This window comes from Ranitomeya imitator, chromosome 6, assembly GCF_032444005.1.
Source record: "Ranitomeya imitator isolate aRanImi1 chromosome 6, aRanImi1.pri, whole genome shotgun sequence".
Lineage (NCBI taxonomy): Eukaryota > Metazoa > Chordata > Amphibia > Anura > Dendrobatidae > Ranitomeya > Ranitomeya imitator.
This window is the reverse complement of record NC_091287.1, coordinates 489709324-489731680: the sequence shown is the minus strand read 5'-3', so window position 1 is coordinate 489731680 and position 22357 is coordinate 489709324. Positions and strand designations below refer to the sequence as shown.

Below are 22357 nucleotides of genomic sequence, written 5' to 3'. Positions count from 1 at the left end.
TCTCTGTTACTAAAAATGGCCCGCTTGTTTTTTTTTTTTTTCTGGGGTGATGAGACTAGTAAAATATGGCAGCCTCCATAAATTGACCTCACACTTAATGTTTGCAGAATAAAGGTGCCTCCCGTTGCGCTCCCCAATCCCATTGTCTTTGCTCGGCTTTAATTGTAAATTACGACCCAGAAGAAGTAGTCAGAGCAATAAAACGCGCGGCGAGAGTTCATTGTTTTCCAGCATGAAACTCCTCGTATTTATAGAAAGGTCTGAGGTTTTGTGTGATGTGGTTCCGGCAAAATAAATTTTGTATAAACTAAATCTATTTTTCGCAGGCGATGCAATTGAGAACGTTTCTGTGAAAGCCAATCTTGAGGATCATACTGCTGGGTAACCCTTTATGTTCATGACCTTCTGTGTATTTCAGGAGGAAGATGAACTGGACTCTCATACAATGGTGAAGACCAGCTCCGAGAGTGCCGGGACCATGAGGGCGGCCAGCACCATGAGCGAAGGAGGCCAAACTATGATCGAGCATAACAGTACCATGCTGGAGTCCGATCTGGGCACTATGGTCATAAACAGTGATGAGGAAGAGGAGGAGGAAGAAGACGGCACGATGAAAAGTAGGTGGTCCTCAGGTTGTCTCATGTTTATGACTGATGAACGTGGAATATGAAGTCTAAGAGTAGCGGAGCACACATTATCCAGAGCACCACGTCTGTACCATTACTTCTTCTATTCCCCATTGTAGGACAGTTCTGGAGAGGTTTTTCTGAGACCTCCATGGTGAATAAATTGACAACTATTTTCTTCCATTTTGATCGTTGTAGAGACCAATTTACCGGGACGATTTCTGCCCATAAGGGAGCGTCTATTGGCTGTATACAACGGCCGCTTCACACGGGCCGACACAACTGTGTAGGGACAGAAGAGTCATCAATACGATCGCCCTGTCCCCGTATAGCTTGCATGTTATCTGCAGCTTGTTTCCTATGTACACAGGGGGATGTGCTGCGGACCACCATGGTTTTCATGCCTGCGTGAATCCAATCAGCCGGCATGCTAGTGTATTTCTCATTCCTCGACTGGTCGGCGGCATGTTCTCACCGGTTTACGATTGTAAACAGTCATTTTTGTAGAATGTAAATTGAACTGAAGACCATTTTTAGACACTCACAATTGACAAGTGGAATGGGATCACGAGTATCAGTTTCTTAAAAGGTTATTCCCCTCATTACAGATGGATATTGTTGGATAGTCCTTGTTAAAATCAAGCAATTTTGCAATTTACCGCTGCTTAAAATTTGCAGTCTTTTGGTTTACAGCTCGGTGGTCGGTCTCCAAGGTAACGATCTATAAACAAAAGTACAGCTGAAAATGTAAATAAGCAATGTAGCCTCCATGGTTTTCATACCTGGACATAAAGCTGCTTAGAATGGTTTCCACAGAAATGCTACGAGGAAAACACATATGGCTTTCGGTGCACAACTACGGCCATTGTAGATCCGCGGCAGAAAGTGGAGGGTCAGCTTTGTCTATGCCGCAGATTCCACTGTACGTGTCTATTAAGAATAATGCTCAGTGTGTGCCTTACTGGGAATGGAACTGCGTCTGGCCTCAACCTTCCAAACTCTGCTCTATATAAGGGCCCTGTATGTGCCTGGTCATGGAAGCACTGGGTAAGGGTAACACATGGCGGTGTCCTGGCCTCAGTAGGTCTGATCTCCATCTCCATTCCTGCCCACAAGGCGATCCGTCACCTTCATGGGCTGTCCCAGGATAAATGCCTCCGATCAGCATGCTTTGTCCAGATTCATAATGATGTGTGAATAGAGCTTTATACTGCAGGATATTGAGGGGTGAATTAGGTATGTTTACGTTCATTTTTACATAGCGGAAACCTTTACCATCAGCTGCATGCTCTGACTTGTAGCTGTCCTCAATGGAAATGTGTCTGTGGCAAACTTATATTCACAAAGATGAGAAATCTAATCAGCGGAGGCTTTACTGTATGCTCCTTACTACAGACAGCATTTTCTGACCTTCTATGAGAGCCTCATTGTACCAGAAGCCCAGTGGATGGCATTCATTACATATCTGTCCACAAGATGGCGGTAATGAGCAGATTGTCACTGGCAGCTCTGATCCATGTTTCCCCAACCAGTGACTCTGCCCAAACCAGCATGTCGTTACTGTCACCCAGCGTTACCTGCGTTCACCACCCAGAATACAACATGCTAAACAGTTCAGCATTCCTTGCTTTGCTTCATTGAATATGGTCCGTTTTTGTTTTAATACCTGGTCTTGTACAATGACAGACAAGAAATGGAATGGAGGTCGAGAATGTGCAGAATCCAGAACCCTGATTTCAGGATCGCTGAGGGACCCAGTGGTTATCCTATGGATAGGCAATAACTTATTATTTTGGGAATAACTCTTTAAACTATATGGAGGGATAAGGTAGGAAGAAAAGGAGTGAACAGCGCGCAACACAGTGCCGACTGGGCATCCACAGGCAGACATTGACTGCAGATTCAAGCAAATGTTTTATCCATTTTCACTGCTGAATTCACAGCCACACCGCTCAGTACTGCTGTATAATGTCTTCTGTCTGCGTGCTGCAGAGATGGAAGAGCAGGAATCCTTCCCTTGTGAGCAGTGTATGGTAGACCTCATAGCAGCTAGTCTCCACACACCAGCTGAGAGAGAACTGAAAATGAGAAATAGTGTGATTTCTCCTAATCCTATAGTTATCTGAAACAACGGGTGCACATAACACCTTCAGGATACAGGGGTTATAGGTCTTGAAGACAGTGATTTTCTCATTTTTATTTATTTTTTTATCTTGAGCTGTACTGGACATCCCCTTTTATTAAAACGCCCCATATAAAATAAAACCGCATAAACTCACCTGCCGGACCAACAAAGATCAGGTGATGCCAGTGTTACTTCCCAGTGCTCCAGCTTGAGACAAGTAATATTTTATTTTTCATTGGTGCCATTGTTTACTGCATTATTCTATGTGGTCCATATGATTATGATGAGAAAATTGATAAGGTTTTTCTTTTGCTATTTTTGTGCAATATGTATTTTTTTTTTATTATAAAATGAATAATCGTTTGCGTCATACTCTGAAAGCCTCTACTGTTTTATTTTCCATCTACAAAGATTTGCCAGGGATTGTTTTTTGGTGGAGATGAGTTGTCATTTTCATTGGTAGCATTATGACTGGTTCTAGTAGGCAGCAAAGGGGGTTCCTGGTGTCCTGGGGGTTCAGTAAGTGCAAGAGGAGTCCTATAATGCCAGGCGGAGGCGGCAGGTTACAGAAGTGACTGTAGTATCGGGAGATAATAGATTTTTTTTGTTGGAGATTTATTATACACATACAGCTTTTCAGCACGCCCTTTGTGTACACTGTGCATGCTTATAAACAACATTGCTGCATTAACAAATCTGCTACATGCACGCGTACTCTCTAAATGCCGCTAAATACGTGTGCACCCTCACAGTTGTGCTAGCTGGACGCCCCAGTTGTGCTAGCTGGACGCCCCAGTTGTGCTAGCTGGACGCCCCAGTTGTGCTAGCTGGACGCCCCAGTTGTGCTAGCTGGACGCCCCAGTTGCGCTAGCTGGACGCCCCAGTTGCGCTAGCTGGACGCCCCAGTTGCGCTAGCTGGACGCCCCAGTTGCGCTAGCTGGACGCCCCAGTTGCGCTAGCTGGACGCCCCAGTTGCGCTAGCTGGTGGCCCCAGTTGCGCTAGCTGGTCGCCCCAGTTGCGCTAGCTGGACGCCCCAGTTGCGCTAGCTGGACGCCCCAGTTGCGCTAGCTGGACGCCCCAGTTGCGCTAGCTGGACGCCCCAGTTGCGCTAGCTGGACGCCCCAGTTGCGCTAGCTGGACGCCCCAGTTGCGCTAGCTGGACGCCCCAGTTGCGCTAGCTGGACGCCCCAGTTGCGCTAGCTGGACTCCCCAGTTGCGCTAGCTGGACGCCCCCGTTGCGCTAGCTGGACGCCCCCGTTGCGCTAGCTGGACGCCCCCGTTGCGCTAGCTGGACGCCCCCGTTGCGCTAGCTGGACGCCCCCGTTGCGCTAGCTGGACGCCCCAGTTGCGCTAGCTGGACGCCCCAGTTGCGCTAGCTGGACGCCCCAGTTGCGCTAGCTGGACGCCCCAGTTGCGCTAGCTGGACGCCCCAGTTGCGCTAGCTGGACGCCCCAGTTGCGCAAGCTGGACTCCCCAGTTGCGCTAGCTGGACGCCCCAGTTGCGCTAGCTGGACGCCTATATCTTGGCTGCACACTGTGTACACACTACCACGTTTTGAAGTTCCATCCAGTGATTGCTGGACTAATCATATATGCTGGGAAGGTTCTTCAACTAATTAGTAATTGATATGCATGCCCTGGTAGTTCTGTCTCCTGCCCTGCATCGATCAGAAAGATCAGCATCAGGCTGTAGGAGAAAAGAACGGTACTGCTGCATAGTTCTCGGTTTGGGAAGTACGCTGTGTCAGCATTCTCCTCAATCACAGGATGTGGTCTCCAGACTATGAGGGTGCTTTCACGCTGCATTTTGTGTCCTCGTTGCGTCAAAGATCCGGTGTACGGACGTATGCACTGACACATAGACTGTAATGTTGATGGCAGAGTGACCATGCGCTCTGCCGTGCATCATTTTCTGGAGTGCACTCCTACAGGAGGTAAACAGTTAGACGTAGTAGACTGCATCAGAGTGTCTCCCTTCTGTCAGTGTACACTGTCAAAAAAAGTCCATAGCAGAGCGAACGTGATCCCTGCCGTCACTATTACTGTCTATAGTACCATCGGTGCATGCGTCCGTACCCCTTTATTTTTGCTTTGTATTTCGGACGTATTCCCAATGTGGACATAGAACGCTATGTGAAAGCACCCTAACACGCACACACTTTTTAGCAAGATTTTTTTCTTTTGCTATAAAGCTCATCTAAGGCTAAGTTCCCACAATGCGTTTTTGGTGGGGGGTTTTTTGCACTGCGTATTTTCGAAAAAGGGTTAGTAACCTATTCTACATGGGTGCAGAAAATCTAAAAAGCTCGTTGTGGGAACGTAGCCGAAAAGTCAGAAAAATAATTTACTGTAATTCCTTCCCTTAATACTGAATAACGTCTATTTTTACACCTTAAGACCAGCTTCTAGTGTCACAAGATTCATCAATATTTCATAGTAAAAACGCAGAGTTGTATACTGTACTAGATGGTGGCCCGATTCTAACGCATCGGGTATTCTAGAATATGTATGTATATAGCAGCCACATAGTATATAGCACAGGCCACGTAGTATATAGGAGCCATGTAGTATATAGCAAATACGATGTGACATGTGCTATATACTATGTGGCTGCTATATACAAACATACATACTTATTGCAGAATGCCCGATGCGTTAATACAGGCCACACAATATATAACAGTGGCCACGCAGTATATAACACTGGCCACGTAATATATAACACAGCCCAAGGAGTATATAACACTGGCCACGTAATATATAGCACTGCACACGCAGTATATAACACTGGCCACGTAATATATAACACAGCCCACGCAGTATATAACACTGGCCACGTAATATATAACACAGCCCAAGGAGTATATAACACTGGCCACGTAATATATAGTACTGCACACGCAGTATATAACACTGGCCAGGTAGTATATAGAAGCCATGCGGTATATTACACAGCCCACGTAGTATATAGCAGTGTGGGCACCATATCCCTGTTAAAAAAAAAAAATAATTAAAATAAAAAAATAGTTCTATACTCGCCTGCCGGGATCCAATCCAGTGAAGCTGTGGCGCAGGCGATGAGCGCGCGGCTGCTGCCATCTTCCGTTCCCAGTATGCATTGCAAAATTACCTAGATAACTTATCGGTCTCGCAAGACCGCTAAGTCTTCTGGGTAATTTCGCAATGCATTTCTGGGAACGGAAGATGGCGGAGGCCGCGCGCAGCTCGGTGGACTACGGAGGGTGAGTATAGCAGGTTTTTTGTTTTTTTTTTTATTATTTTTAATATTACATCCTTTTACTCTTGATGCTGCATAGGCAGCATCAATAGTAAAAAGTTGGGGACACACAGGGTTAATAGCAGCGGTTACGGAGTGCGTTACCCGCGGCATAGCGCGGTCTGTTACCGCTGGCATTAACCCTGTGTGAGCGCTGAGTGGAGGGGAATATGCGGGCGCCGGGCACTGACTGGGGAGTAGGGAGGGACTAATCGGACTGTGCCCGTCGCTAATTGGTCGCGACAGGCAGCTGGCGAGAACAATCAGCGACGCGCGATTTCCGTTACAGAAGTTGCAGACAGAAAGACGGAAGTACCTCTTAGACAATTATATATATATATATATACACACATATATATATATAACGCGGTCTGTTACCGCTGGCATTAACCCTGTGTGAGCGCTGAGTGGAGGGGAGTATGCGGGCGCCGGGCACTGACTGGGGAGTAGGGAGGGACTAATCGGACTGTGCCCGTCGCTAATTGGTCGCGACAGGCAGCTGGCGAGAACAATCAGCGACGCGCGATTTCCGTTACAGAAGTTGCAGACAGAAAGACGGAAGTACCTCTTAGACAATTATATATATATATATATATATATATATATATATATATATATATATATATATATATACACATATATATACCATATTTTTCGGACTATAAGGCGCACCGGACTATAAAACGCACCCAGGTTTTAGAGGTGGAAAATAGGGAAAAAAATATTTGAAGCAAAAAAGGTGGTAAAATATTTAATAACATAAACATACTATTATGTGTTGTTATTATATATAATAGTATGTTATTATGTTGGAAGCTGCGGGTAGAAGATGGTGCTGCGGGACCAGTGTGGTGTCTGTAAAAGTACTGTATGAAGACACTGGAGGGTGAGTATAAGAATGGGGGCACAGGGCTTATATTTAAAGCACCACTCCAGCACTAAAAAATAACACTGGAGTGCTGCTTTGAGATCCCATTGGGAGAACTATAACTCCCAGCATGTCCTGCAGAACCTATGGCATGCTGGGAGTTATAGTTCACCACAGAAGTGGCAGAGCGCTTTATTGTGTGTTGTAGTGACTAACCTTTTAATTGTGGCAGCCAGCCACACTGGTGAGGTAAAATGCTGGAGCATCCCATCCCATGACACCACAGAGCGCTCCCTCTTGTGCCTCTCCACAGCTCAGGAGTAAGCCAGCAGATTGTAGTGTGGTGTCTGCAGGACCTGTGATGACATCAGAAGAGGGAGGGCTCTGTGCTGCCATGTGATGCTCCAGCCCACCCTCTTCATGACATCACACAGGTCCTTGTGCTGGAGCACTCAGCATCCAGCACAGCCCTGCAGGCAGGTATGCAGCAAACTTGTCTCCCCTGGCCCCAGCTACTGCCTCCTCCACCAGACACACATACCTCCCCAGCTGCTGCAGGAATCCAGCACTGGGGAAACAATGTGTGTCCCTGTGAAGGAGTATTGATTTGCTGCTCCTGACTCACTGCTCAGCTGACAGGTGGGCGGGGAAGCAGCTAATGAATATTCACTGCATTTTAATGATCGGGACCATGTGCTTTCCCCAGCCTGATTCCTGAAGCCCAGCAGGGACATTTTTCTGCCTCCTGCCTCCCAGTGCAATCCCACTCGCTGCTGCCCCCTCCCCACGTTACATCCCTACCATAAGACGCACCCACACTTTCCTCTCAAATTTGGAGGAAAAAAAGTGCGTCTTATGGTCAGAAAAATATGGTGTGTGTATGTATATATATAAGTTTTGGTTACTGAGTTAATCATCCGGCTGATATAGTGTGGCACATTACTACCTCTTGTGGTCGGGTATTTCCACAGTCTGACTGCTCAAACTGTAAAGAAGCCTTTCCTATTTAGCTTTCAGAATCCGCATGAAAAATCACAAAAGCTCCATCAATGTTCCCAAGTTTATTTTTGTGCAAAACAACAAATCCTCATTTATTAGCAGCGATTAGAAATGAAATGTTAATTTCTTAATGATAATTTGTAGATAATTACATTGAAGGACTTGTTCTTTCCCTCTGTTCTGCTCTCCGGGTAAGTTTATCAGCCGGTAATTATGCACAGGTCTCTGAGTTCTCTTGCTGCACACAGGGACGGATTGTGTTGTTCTGCATCGAGCCAACATAATTTTTTTTTCTTCCCCGTAACCGGCCAGAAATCCCCTTCCGGTTCATTGTCTCCTGGCGGCCTTTATTTACAAAAACTGCCTCCTTCAAGACACATGACAATGGGACGCTGTGGTGGACGTGCGCTTGTTAGTGTCGTTCTCATACTGCTGCTGTGCATATTATCCATTCGTTTCCCCAAGAATACAACTACGTGTTTGATTAGCAGGGTCACTTTGCTTCACATTAGTCAATTTATTTCTTAAAGGAACATTAAACCTTGAAACGATTGAATTTATTACTATCATTTTTTGTTTTAGAGCGGGTAGAAAGACATGGGAATAACTAGATTTTACTCACAGTAAAAAAAACCAAAGGTATGAACTGGGATATAAACTGGTGTGCATACAGCGTGTAAGCGCACGTTCACACTGGCCACTGAACAGAAAAAAACAAAGGCCGAAACCATCATTAAATACACTGCAGTAAATAAAAAATAGTATAGTGCATGAAAATAATATATGGTAATTAGCTTGATAAAAGCCATCCCACCACTTCACGGTGACCGTAATTGGGACAGTCCTAATTCTAATCAAATCAATAAGTGGTTCTGACCATGTACACATGTAGCATAACGGGTTTCATAGTCATGTTCAAATTTAAATTGTCAAAACTTAGAGATTCGAGATTATGAAGAGGATTTGCTTAGTTTCTGTAACCATAAAACACTGTGCGCCCATGCTGTAAGTAAAGATTCCTTTGAAGATAAGTAAATGTTTTTCCGCAGTGACTGAATGTTTCCCGTGGATCAGTTGTGTCTGTACACTGATGTACGGCGGACCCGCGCCTCTGCAGGCTCGTGTGCTGCCGACAGATCCTGCCTTCAGTGGGAAATGGAATTAGTGTCAGTGTACTCTGTGATCAATCTCTACATCATGGCGCAAACTTGCTTGGAGGTAAAAATATCCGAAAAGGCGGAATATGCTCTAACCACCACATTTCAATTAAAGCAAGTTTTCCCATTTTTCCTTCTAAATGCCTCTTGGTGTTGTGTGATTTATGAGTCGTGAGCGTGCGGGGACACGGGGGACTCTGCATTACGTGTGGTAGGTATTTAGTGTGGAGCGGTTTATGAGATTTGGCTTTGGGTACCTATGTTCTGTTTTGCAGCAGAACATCACATTTTAAGTTATTGAATAAGTCATGTGTGTCCACTTACATATGGACGGCATGGATGCCACGCTATGTATTGGCTTCACCTTCACACGTCTCAGTTACCTATTGGTATTACATCGTGCAGCTCTCTTAGTGGGGTCCCTCTATGGAGCCACTTCTCAATATAAATACTATTTCTTAATAGTATTGGTATTTATGATCCTAATATGAAGATTGTGCCTGGTAACTATACCACAGGTGCCAGCCGGGGCGGACACAGACTGCAGAGGGCCCCTGTGCAAGAAATCTTACCCCCTCCTCCATAGCGCAACAAAGCTATGTAAACATATAGGTTGTAATATTTATTATCAGTTCAGAACACAACTGTCAACTCTCTAAATAATACATTTAAGTTCCATACTTAACAACTGAATATAACACAAAGCAGTCATGCAATTGATGTCATATCTGCACAGAAGACACTTGCGGATCATCCTGTCAGCCAATCACACATTTGCTTGTAAGGCCAGGTTCATATTGCGTTCCAACACATACGTTAAACGGGCTGCGTAAACGCAAGTGCCGACATGCCATCGCGCCAGCGCAGATAGAGCTAGCAGATGCTCTATATGCAGTAGCGGTGACGGACCCGGAAACACTGCATCCCGCGGCCCAGGGTCTGTCACTCAATGACGGGACATCGCTAGCGATGCGTCCGACATAAGGCTTAATGGCTGCGTTAACGGACTACGGAAACGTAATGTGAACCCAGCCTAAGGCAGTGTGTGATTGGCTGAGAGGTAACCATGCACAAAAGTCACTGTGCACTCCATATAACCTTAAACATGTACCAGGCGCGCTGTAGATCTCTATCTCCATCCACCCCCTATATAGTGGATCGATCATTTTAATACATTTATTCCAAGGGGGCCGTCCCTTCCCCTACCTAGACCAGTGATTAATTAATTCCTCCCCTCACCCCCCCCCCCCCCCCCATTTTCATGTGTAATGTAAAGACCCAGTCCCGCGGATCACTGAGGCTCTGGGAAGAGTGCACAACCTACTGCAAGTGCACAGCAACAGTGAGTCACAAGCAGAGCAAGCTTCAGTGAGTCACTGTGACTGAGGCCCTCCCCCTCCCTGGTCCAGCGTCCGCTACCTGTCACCTCACCGCAGCAGTGACAGCCGGCTGGACAGCAGCATAATCTATGCTAGCAGGTGAGGACGGGGGCCCGTTTAACTGTCATATCACATGCGTGCAGCAGAGCGGGCCCCCCTGCTCCTGTTAGCAGTAATACTGCCGCTGGCTGTCATTCACATTCATTGCTTTGTATGTCCATCAGGGCCCCCTCCCGCTCTGGGCCCCTGTGCGGTTGCACAGGTTGAACAGGCGGTATGTCCACCCATGGGTGCCAGCATATATAATGTGAAATGCTTCTGATCCGTAGACCAGGCATGTCAAACACGCGTCCCGCGGGCCGCATGCGGCCCTTTACAGGCATATCTGCGGCCCGCACAAAAGTCTCAAACTTTGTCTCTAAACACAGTTTGAGACTTTTGTGCGGACCACGGATGCTCAAAACTTCACGATCAGCACTTCCGGCTCTTCATTCATTGGCCGATATCCCTGCATATGACCTGCTTACGTGATCAGCAGCCGACCAAGTAGCTCCGTGTCAATCCATGACGTGTGTACTTTGGTCGGCTGCTGATCACGTAAGCAGGTCATATGCAGGGAAATCGGCCAATGAATGACGACCCGGAAGTGCTGATCATGAGTTTTGTACATCTGCGGCTCGCGTGGCTGCTGATCACCGTCAGGAAGGCTGAGAGTGACTGTGACCGAGGAAGAAGAGACCCACTGCCGCACAGGCAAAGTAAAAGTAAGTGAGTGGCCCTCCTGTATGTAACGGTACCATTAACCCCTTCCCGACCTTTGACGCCACGTAGGCGTCATGAAAGTCGGTGCCAATCCGACCCATGACGCCTTTGTGGCGTGATGGAAAGATCGCGTCCCTGCAGATTGGGTGAAATCACCACCATCCCCCCCCACTTTCCCCCATGGCTACGATCGCTCTGATTGGCTGTTGAAAGTGAAACTGCCAATCAGAGCGATTTGTAATATTTCACCTATTATAACTGGTGAAATATTACAATCCAGCCATGGCCGATGCTGCAATATCATCAGCCATGGCTGGAAACACTGATGTGCCCCCCCACCCCACCGATCGCCCCCCCAAGCCACCGATCAGTCCTGCACACTGCCCCGCTCCCCTCCGTCCTGTGCTCTGCTCCCCCCGTGCTCTTGTCCGCTCCCCCCGTGCTCCAATCCCACCCCCCGTGCTCCGATCCAACCCCCCTGCACTCCGATCCACCCCCCCGTGCTCCGATCCACCCCCCCGTGCTCCGATCCACCCCCCCATGCTCCGATCCACCCCCGTGCTCCAATCCACCCCCCGCGCTCTGATCCACCCCCCATGCTCCGATCCACACCCCCCCCCCCGTGCTCCCCACCCCCCACCTCATCATACTTACCGATCCTCCTGGGGTCCGTCTGTTTTCTCCATGGGCGCCACCATCTTCCAAAATGGCGGGCACATGCGATCACTGAGATATAACCTATCACAGTGATCAAAATAAAAAAAATAGTAAATGAATATCCCCCCCCCCCCCCTTTGTCACCCCCATAGATAGGGACAATAATAAAATAAAGAATAATTTTTTTTTTCCACTAAGGTTGGGGTTAGAACTAGGGTTAGGGTTAGGGTTTCGATATGTGCACACGTATTCTGGTCCTCTGCGGATTTTTCCGCAGCGGATTTGATAAATCCGCAGTGCTAAACCGCTGGGGATTTATGGCTGATTTTGAAAAAAATGATAGCAAATAAATGTTTAGTTTTTAATTGCTGTATTTTTGTTAAATATATTAGTTGCTGTTGCGCACTGCAAATATATGTTGCTGTTACATATTACTACTTCATATCTTGTTTTCATTGACTGCTGTTAAAATACGTGTGTGACATTAGCTGCTGTGTGTGGCCCTCGCAACAACCTCTTGTTACTCATGTGGCCCTCGGGGTACCCTGAGTTTGACATGCCTGCCGTAGACCATAACTAAATCAGCCTCTGGTTGCTCAGATCTCCGGTTTGGTAGCATAGTGGACATATTTTAATGTTTTGAGTTTTTTCGCCTAGGGGCCTCATTAATGATTAATTGATCATATTTTTAAATTTTGACCTGGGCATTGACCATTGGTGAGACCCAGGCTTTACCATATTCTAGTTGATGAGTTCCAAAAAAAATTGAGAAACCTAGTTCCCCAGTGACTATCAGATCACCCCCAACATGATCAAGATCCCATCAAGATTGGACAGGTTGGGTAAAGCAGTTTGTATTTGCAATTTACATTAAAATAAGTATTCCCAGAATAATTTGGCAACCACCAGAGTGAAGTTTGGGGAGTTTTTTAATGTCCACTTTAACTGATGTGATCCCTAGGAACCCTATGATTACTAGTACCTTTAGAGAGGTGAAGGGCACCATCTCAACCATGAAGGCCAAGCACTGTGCCACAGAGTCTGCATAGCATTACAGTGTATGCCTAACTCCATTGCTTCCGAGAAACTTCTCTTTACTATGATCATAGATTTTAGAAAGAATTCGGGCCTCCATTAGTTAGAATATATACACCATATAGGTAAAAATGTTAAAGGGAATCTGTCTCCAGATTTTTACTATGTAATCTGAGATCAGCTGGATGTAAAGACAGAAGAGACCCTGATTCCAGCTATGTGTCACTTACTAGGCTGTAGTTTGCAGTTTCAATAAAATCGGGAGATTATCGCTAGATGACTAGGTGTCTCGTGCCTCCTAGTCCAGCTACGCCACCACCACTGATTGACAGCATTCTGCCTATGCACAGTGTTCACAGAAAGCTGCCAATCAGCAGTGTGGGCAGGGTTATACACCGCTCGGCATTCAGAGCTCTGCCAGATCTGCAGCAGAGGATTCAAGCACAACTGCTGCACCTAGTGAACTAACTGACAAAAAGATGGAATCCGGGTCTCTGCCCCTACATCATGCAGTCAGATTCGTGTTAACGGAGTTGGCCACTTTATCTTTATCTCCCAGAAGGTGCCTTAAGTTCCATTAATATAATTTTTAAGAACTTTGCCAGTGTCTTTAGTTTACATTCTCCGATCTTTGTGGACTGTGCGTTTCTTACCGTAACATAGTTCCAGATGAAGGGAAATGTGACTGAAGAGTTAAATTAACTGCCTCCATGGAATAATACAGCGCACGTCATTGCGTTTCATTTTCCGTACGTAGTAGTGTTAAATCGAGGCCAATCGATGGGTCTTGCCGTTCAGAAGTCCATGCACGCTCCATCATCAGCCGCCACATAGTACATGGTAAATATTGGACTAAACAATGATTGACGCTAAATAAATCAATACCGCAGCACAGATCTTCTACTACCATTATTTTTCAGAATTTCTGTGCTGTATCCAGCTGCTCATTTAGGAAACCAAGGCCCTTTTAAGTCCAGCTCATTAGTGCAGTTCATGGACAGTGCTTTTCCTACTCCAGTCCTCCGCTATCCCCAACGATTTTAGAATGTTCCGCAAAGAATAAACAACATCTTTACATTCCTAATGCACGGACCGTAATCAATAGTGCAGATCTAAGGAAATCATTAACGTATGACCTGCTGTGGTGTGTTTCTGATAACGGGAGCGTGGACACTAATCTTAGGGATTGGAAAGACACATGGGACAAATTGATGTTTGCCTACTCTTGTTCATGTATAGTCTAATCATTGGAGATTTCCATTATGGTTTCCGTACCATAGGAGCCTTGTGGACAAGTATGTAAGAAAATAATCCTCACCCTGAGATGTATTTCAAGACCAATACTTGAGGTTTTCAAAACACTTGCAATTGCAATGTGATCCTTATCGAAGCAGGTTTGTCACCAAGTTTCACAGTGCCCAGTGCATGTATTATTAAATGCATGTCTCAGACCTGATGAGACTGGTATACTCACTTTGAAAATCTATGACTGAATGGGTGTATAATCTTGACATTAACAAGATCATTTAAAAGGACCCTGTCAGAATAAAAAAAATCAGTCCAATCTATAAGCACAATATAATAACGCGGGGGAGCTGAGTTAATTGATATATAGTTTTGTGAGAAAAGATTCCGTAGAACCCGTCCTTAAGCCTGATCTATCTGGGACTTGTGGTCCGGGGGGGGCGGCCCTATCAGTGATTGACAGGAACATCTGTATGCACAGTTAAAGAAAGAAAACTGTCAGTCACTGATACGACTGCCCACTGGACTGAAAATCCCAGAAAGAGCAGAGGTTTAAATTAGTAAAAAACAGGTTATATTAATAATTTTCTGAAAAAACTATATCAGTCTGCTCAGCTCCCCTTGCCATTTAATGTGGTGTCTGCAATTCATTGGTGTTGGGTTCCTTTTGAGTCCTGCTAAAGCATGTGAGAGTCCAAGAGTACGCCGCGTTCACCGCTCTTGCAGCCTGACTGACCGCTGCAGCTTGTACTGTGCAGAGTGAGATCTCAGCAGAAGCAGCAGGGAGGAGGGACACTGAGGAGATGTCACTTAGGCTAGGTGGGTTTAGATTGAGTCTGAAGTATTAAAACTGATTATATTGCTATTCTAACTTGGATCTTTACAGTAAGTACACCAGCCTCACCCGGTCTAAAAGATCGATTTAATACTGTGTGCAGTTCGTATTGTGATATCTGGTGACAGAGCTCCTTTAAGTGTTGGCATAGGTTTCTCGTCTTAAGTAGCATGCCATCTTTTCACCTACGGTCTTGTTTTTATTTGGAGCAGCTCTCCTCTCTTTAAACGCCCTTAATAGCATGTGTCATAAGCTCTCCTAACAAAGTTGTTACGGAACAGATCCTCCCTGGCCGACCATCTGTTATAAATAAACACTAGGCGCTCGCTGGGCTGCGGTACGTCAGCGTTTATCCATTGTAGAGGACTCGGTACTAGTTCCCTCTTTCCGCCCACGTACAGTGAATCCTGCTGCTTGAGCGTTTCCCATCAGCAAATCCTCCAGGCGAAAGCATGACATCCTTCCGTGCTGACAATGACGGCTGAATCCTAATTGCACACTATAGCTACACGGCGCTCCATGGATCTCCCCGCAGGCGGGTGCCACAAGCGGAGCGCTGGGGGTGCAATGATCACCTGGGCGGCTCAACCTTGTGCCTGTTGACTTGGCATAAATTAATATCATGCATCATTTTAGCTGCCTCCACAGGATCGTGTTGTGTTTTGCATATAGCGTTACATCTAAATGGCTAATATTTAATTCATTCCGCTTTAGTTGCTCTTTTCCTCCAGCTCTTGGATCGATGTAAATTATTAACGCGCTATATTAATATTAATTGTTTTCACATACACTTAGGGGCTTTCTACTCTTGAAGCTTTAAATTCTTTGTTTGCTCCAGGAATAATAAGTTATTTCGCATCTGTGTTTTAATACACAGCGTTAATCCCCCCCCTCCGAACCTACGTGCTAAAAAGATTTTGGAAAGGAAAAATATACACGTTCCAATAACCGATCACTCAGAAGTATTGAATCGTGGAAAACAACCCCAAACTATTGTCTCACATGGGAGGCACTCGGAAAATGGGATTAACACTTCCACTCAAGTGCAGAATCTATCGTGCCAAGTAATCAGCGCTTATCGCTTATACGGGTGTCGTCAGTGCCGTACATAGATTAGTGTTCAACTGCGGCTTGTTTATGGGAGACGAGCCTATTATTCAGCGCTGTGCCGAGATTCTTTTCCATTACTGCCCATTAGCCCTATTAAGGGGATTGTCATATTATTACTTTTTAATGTTTGAAGCCTATGGACCCCCTTCTGTATCATTGCTCAGTAGTGATGAAGCGAGCGTGTTCGTCGCGCGAGTGAGCATCAGGGTGCTCGGGTACGTATCGAGTATCGCTATTGCTCAAGCGCCATGCTCGAGTTCCGGCCCCGCTGTTAGACGGACAATAAACATGCTGGCATTGCCCGTGTATGGTAGGCAAGCCTTGCATGTCTTTTGGCTTTCTTAGGCTACGTTCACATTTGCGTTGTTTGGCGCATTGTCGTCGACACAACGCATGGCAAACGCATACACAACGCAGCGTTTTTTGACGCATGCGTTGTCCTATACAATTGAAGATCCAAAACGCCTCAAAAAATACATTTAGTCAAAAGACGCATGCGTCAAAAAACGCGGCTCAACGCAGGCACCTGCGCCCTATGCGTTTTTCATAGACACGAATGTGTTTTTTTGGCGCATTTACGACGCAGGTGCGTTGCATGCGTTTTTCTTTGGAAATGTGGTGCAGCAAAACTGCAACCTGTAGCGTCGTCCGCGTCCTGTCTGGTGGGCCCCAAAAACGCATGCATCTTAAAACGCATGACAACGCATACGGCGCATGTCCATGTGCCCCCCATGTTAAAGATAGGGGCACATGACGCATGCGTCGACGACGCTGCGCCCCACGGCGCAAATGTGAACGTAGCCTAACAGCCGCAAAACATGTGGGGCGGGGACTTGTGCACTGCGCTTGAACAACAGTGATACACCATGCGTACCCAAGCACCCGATGCATGATCATCACTAATGCTTGGGTAAATGGGTGTATTTTAAGCTTTTTTTAAAAAAAAGACGGTAATGGAGCAGCTCTTCTTTTTCCTGGCTGCGCTGTTGATGGTGAGTGTCGACCGACGTCATGCTGATTGACAGCTGGCTCTCTGCATTTAGGCCGTGTGAAGCCAACGGTCAATCAGCATGACGTCTGAATGAGGAATTATATCCATGACTAAATTAGTATTTTTTCACTAAGCGCTAAAAAGCAAACAGGCAGATAGATGCTAATATAGGCAACTACATGCCTGTTCGCTCCTGATGGCGATTTTAGCGGCTCTGCGTCAACAGAGTAGCTCTTCTTCTTCCGGTCTGCTCCGTTGATAGGGTGTTACTGCTGATGTCATGCTGATTGACAGCCAACAGTTGTGCAGTTAGTCAGCATGACATCAGCAGTGACGCTCTGTTAAAAGAGCACAGCGGGGGAAAAGCCACTACTCCGTCTATGTGACGTCAGCGGAAGCCGCAGAATTGCCGGCAGGAGCGATCACTGATCGCTCTGTGTGGGCTGAAATCCCCAGTGAATCTGCAGCAATGCCCGCCTTAGTATTAGCAGTATAACTAGAAGTGTCTGGCAGAGCAGGAGCATGTGGGCAAAGCTTCAGGGCATCTGAGTGCCATCAGAAGCAGGGAAGTTAATTTGATAGCTATCTGCCATAGGTCTCATCTGTGTTATAAAGACCCCGTACTATAGTGATTTTTTAACTGGCCTTATTATGTTCATGTGCCTGAAGATCCACCCTTTTTTTTTTTCAATGATGTTAAAGGAACAGTTAGCTGTGAGTTTTCTATATTCTTTACATATTGGGGGGTATTCTTACTTTCCAATGCATTTTTTTTATCTAGCTCATCTGTTAACTAAGTACTGACCCCAAACAGGTACGATGTTTAAAGTGGATCTGTCACCAGGTTTCTCAATTCAAATAACATACATTATTAAATAGATCGTAGACTTTATGACACTAGTGTACTTATTTTGAAAATCCATGTCAGAATGGCTGTATAATCCTCACTGAAAGTGTGAGTTTCATCTGTGCCTGATTGACATCTCCTCAGTGTCCCTCCTCCCTGCTGACATATTGCACTGCTCAGTACAAGCTGCCGCTGTCAGTCAGACTGGGCAGACAGTGATAGAATACATTTGGCAATGTGAGCATTTAGTGCTATAGATGGTCTCCTAAAATGTTGTCCATGGCCCTCACTCCTATTGGTATGTCTTATCTTATTGGAACAAGTCTCATCTGAATTGTACAGTGCTGCGCAATATGTTGCCGAAATAGAAATATAATTTATTATTATTACATTATCAGAAATATATAACCTTTTATTAGGTCATTATCCAATTAAGGACACCAGCCTCATCAGGAAGATCTATTTAATAATGCATGCATCTTGCATTGTGGAACCTGGTGACACATCTGCTTTAATTTTTCAAGTCCTGTCTTATTTGGGCATTAAAGAATAGCAATGCTGCGTATTGACTGCAAATCTGATTCTATCTCCTGAATGGACCATTTCTGGAGTTGTCGGGGCTGATGGCTTTCTCCATACAAGTGTCTGTGATTTTCATGTTTTTCATTGCCTGTCTTGGCATGTCTTGTGCTTTTCTTCCTCTGGAGACTACGGTTAACTTTGGATAAAAAGCGTTGAGTTTGTCAGGTTTCTGCAGGCAGTCATTTACATTCGCCGAGTGGAAGGTCTGTATTCACATGAGAATATTGGGATTAATCAGAAAGTACTGATACAAACAGTTCTCAAACTTTTCAGTACAAATTTCAATGTTGAGGGTGGAAGGGGGTTATTCTGCGACTCACACCAGTGCAGGTCACAGATCCTTTATATCCTATAGCTATACAGCTCTGGCAAAAATTAAGAGGTCACTGCAAAATGTTCAGTTTCTCTGCTTTTTCTCTTCATAGGTATATTTTTGAGTAAAATGTGAATCGTTCTTTTATTCTATAAACTTCTGACAACATGTCTCCGAATTTCCAAGCAATAAATGTTGTATAGTTTTTTCTGAAAAGGAGGAATGGTCAGAATTTAAAAAAAAAACAAGCAAACGTTGCTTGCAGACCTCAAATAATGCAAACAAAACAAGTTCATAATCATCTAGAAACAACAATACTAATGTTTTAACTCAGGAAGAGTTCAGAAATCAATATTTTGTGGAATAACCATGATTATTAATCACAGCTTTCATGCGTCTTGGCAGCTTTCCATCAGTCTTTCCCACTGCTTATGGCGCAAAAATGTAAGCAGTTCTTCTTTGTTTGATGGCTTGTGACTATCCATCATCCTCCTGATTACATTCCAGAGGATTTAATGGGGTTCAGGTCTGGAGATTGGGCTGCCCGTGGCAGGGTTTTGATGTGGTGGTCTCTTATTTTTTGCCAGAGCTATAGATGGCTAGATAGATATATCTGTAGATAGATATATGTAATATTTGTTTATGTGCAGTGTGTGTATGATATGACATGATCATAGTTGAAGAAAATGTTGAATTTTTGTGTTCAAGAATAAATTGGATTGTTGTTCGTGAAACAATATAAGACAGCCCCTAAAAATAACCCTAACCTATCTTTCGGAGCAAAAAAGAATATAAGAGCCTGTATTATTTTCAGGGAAACGCTGCAGCTGTTGGCGAGACCTCACTTAGCTATCTACTATATTTCAAGACTCCGGTTATTGTGGGAAGTTATTGTGGGAAGAGTTGGAAGCCCCCACATTCACAATTAGACTAATTTTATCCAAACCCGCCAACATGGATCAACATGTTAGGGCATGTTAGGTTAGGCTATGGGTTGAACTAGATGGACATATAGTCTTCCTTCAACCTTAATAACTATGTAACTATGTAACCAGTTCAGCCGACAATCTGAGTATGGGAGTGCTGGAGAATTGATTGTCAGGGAAGATAACGATCCAGCATGTCTGATGCCGGACTGCTGATTATCGTCTGGTTTGTATAGACTGTGGTTCAAGTGCAAGATAAGTAGGCAGCACACTTCTCTTATCTATCGTCGAAGATCAGGATTGTATCCTTCAAGGTCTGACTCCCTGAGCGCTGCTCAATAGGTTTGGCATCTTTGTTGTGGAATTGCCCATCAGTTCTTTCATAGCAGCTACAAAATGTACAGAGAATTTCCCCCTTTTTTCCTTAGCCATCAAGACTGGCATTTCCTACTCCAGTGTAAAGGGCGCTTGGGGGCATGCAATGTCCTGCCCTGACACTATGACCAGGGGTAGTGAAAGAGATGTCCGTCCATGCCGAGGGCGAGTGATTGCGGTGCCTGGCCCCTGCTTATTAGCATATCATAAGCTGTCATATAAAGAGCTTTTGCCGCTCGTATCAGTTTCGGAACAACACACTTGAGTAAAATTAAATAATCCAGTTCTTCAAGATACTGGTTACAGCTTCGAGACGTTGGGGAACCGGACGGCTTTTCCCGTGGCGTAAGGTGTGCCAAGTTCATTAGGAGGTGCATGCCTGGCGTACATTTCTGGTGTGGTTTACCACAATTCTTAGTGTAGACAATGAATTTGCTAGGGCAAGATTGGAGAATGCCCCCTTCTGTTAAGCCCACCCAGGAAAAAGAAGCAAAAATATGGTAAGTACGTATTTCCTGTGCTGGTGAAAGCGAGGATTTGGTGGCTCTATTGGTGTCAGATAGTCAGCAGTCGCTATTGTTGTCATTTCTTTGAGTGGTGGGATTTGGCATTGTACAATGTTATGTTTATTGTTCAAGTCTTTATCATGTAATCAACTTTTTTCTTCTTCTAATAACTAGGAAATGCAACGTCTCCCCAAGCACCGCGGCCTTCCTTCATGGACTACTTTGATAAACAAGACTCCAAAAATAAACCCCACGAGAACCACAACCAGAATGTCCACGACCAGTATCACATATCCAAGAATGTATTTCCCGACAACTGGAAGGTTCCTCCAGATGGCGATTTCGATTTTGTGAGTAACTACACTGTAATTCCATGTTTCGGCGTCTGTCATCAGTTCGTTCACACAGCCCTCTCTTCTGTGGCCGATCCGGTACACTTCCTGGTGAGGCAGTGCGCCTCCAGCACAGAAGAGAGAGGGCTGCCATTCAGCGCTTCAAAAGTGAGTGCTCCTCTGAGAATTCGCTTTAGACAGCGCTCAATGTGGTCAAGCCAATGCGGTCAGCCAAGGCAGAGGGAGGCAGCCACATGCAAAAGATAGCGAGCAGAATGGTGCACGGGGCCTCTTTGGGCCACACTATGGTTGCACCCAGAACCCTAATGTGCAGATTTGATTAAATGCTATTTCTGCATATGAAGGCAATGATTAATTAAGTAAAGACATGATTAGTTTAAAAATCGTTTAAATTATATGTATGATGTGAAAAATATAAGATTCTATAAACCACACGGCAAGTATTGTGCACAGGTCCTAGTCCCATTAAAGAAGCTCTCCTCCCATTAAAATATTCTCTTAATATATTGCAGTCACCATATTATACAGCACTGTGTACTTACAATTGCTCATTTTGCCTTTCTACCTAGTTAATTCTTCTGTTTTCTCTGCTCTGTGTAGAATCAGGAAATCTCTTGTCCCTGCATGAGTCGTCTCCCTCTTCACCGCCTGACCCATCTACTCCCTCCTCCCCATGCCAGTGACTTGCAGTGATGACTCCTACAGGAAAGAGATATTTGCTTTTTCTACAAAGAGCTTAGAAGCATTCAGCTAGTCCGTTTTTAATCACATGATGTCACAGACCTAATGGAAAAGAGAAGAATTAGGGAAGAAAGGCAAAATGAGCAATTGTAAGTGCACAGTGCTAAATAATATGATAACTGCAATATATTAAGAGGATAAATATTTTGATGGGAGGAGGTGGGCTTCTTTAATGTGACCCGTGCACAGTACTCTGCTGCTATAGGGTAAAAAAAAAAAAGTACATTTCCACACACTTTATGCAAAATGATGTCCCTAAGTCTCTATGGCTGTTCAGAAATGAAGGAGGAGAACGTATGTCTATTCCTTCATCTAATCCTCTGTGCTTCAGTCCGATGAGCTGATTAGGTCTCTTTTTTTGTAATTGCATGCTGCGGCCTCCTTTGCACCATGTGGTGATAGTAGCCTTCGGATAGGCCCTACTCGGATGTACTCATGGCACGTTTGCTGGGAAACACTCCTACTATACACACTACATGTATCTACAGAGCACAAATAATTCAACAAACTCCTAAATATTCTCATTTTGGCTTCCTTCTGCCTGAATACATTTATATACAGAAAAAATAGCCATACTATCCCATAGAATAGGAAAAAGAAAAACGTGCCATGCAGAGGTCAATATACGAAGACGCCGGTGCAGTTTT

General features: G+C 45.1%; 1 protein-coding gene across 3 annotated transcripts in view; it reads left to right on the top strand.

Moving 5' to 3' along the window:
- STK3 (serine/threonine kinase 3) overlaps positions 1 to 22357 on the top strand; it is a 339998-nt gene that overhangs the window by 160589 nt on the left and 157052 nt on the right. For all 3 annotated transcript variants that reach the window (XR_011314121.1, XM_069731642.1, XM_069731641.1), the window contains exons 9-10: positions 419 to 617; positions 20791 to 20966. Coding sequence is in view for 2 of the 3 variants with exons in the window: in XM_069731642.1 (XP_069587743.1) it covers positions 419 to 617; positions 20791 to 20966 (375 nt within the window). In the remaining variant the exon portion in view is untranslated. The remainder of the gene's footprint in view (positions 1 to 418; positions 618 to 20790; positions 20967 to 22357) is intronic.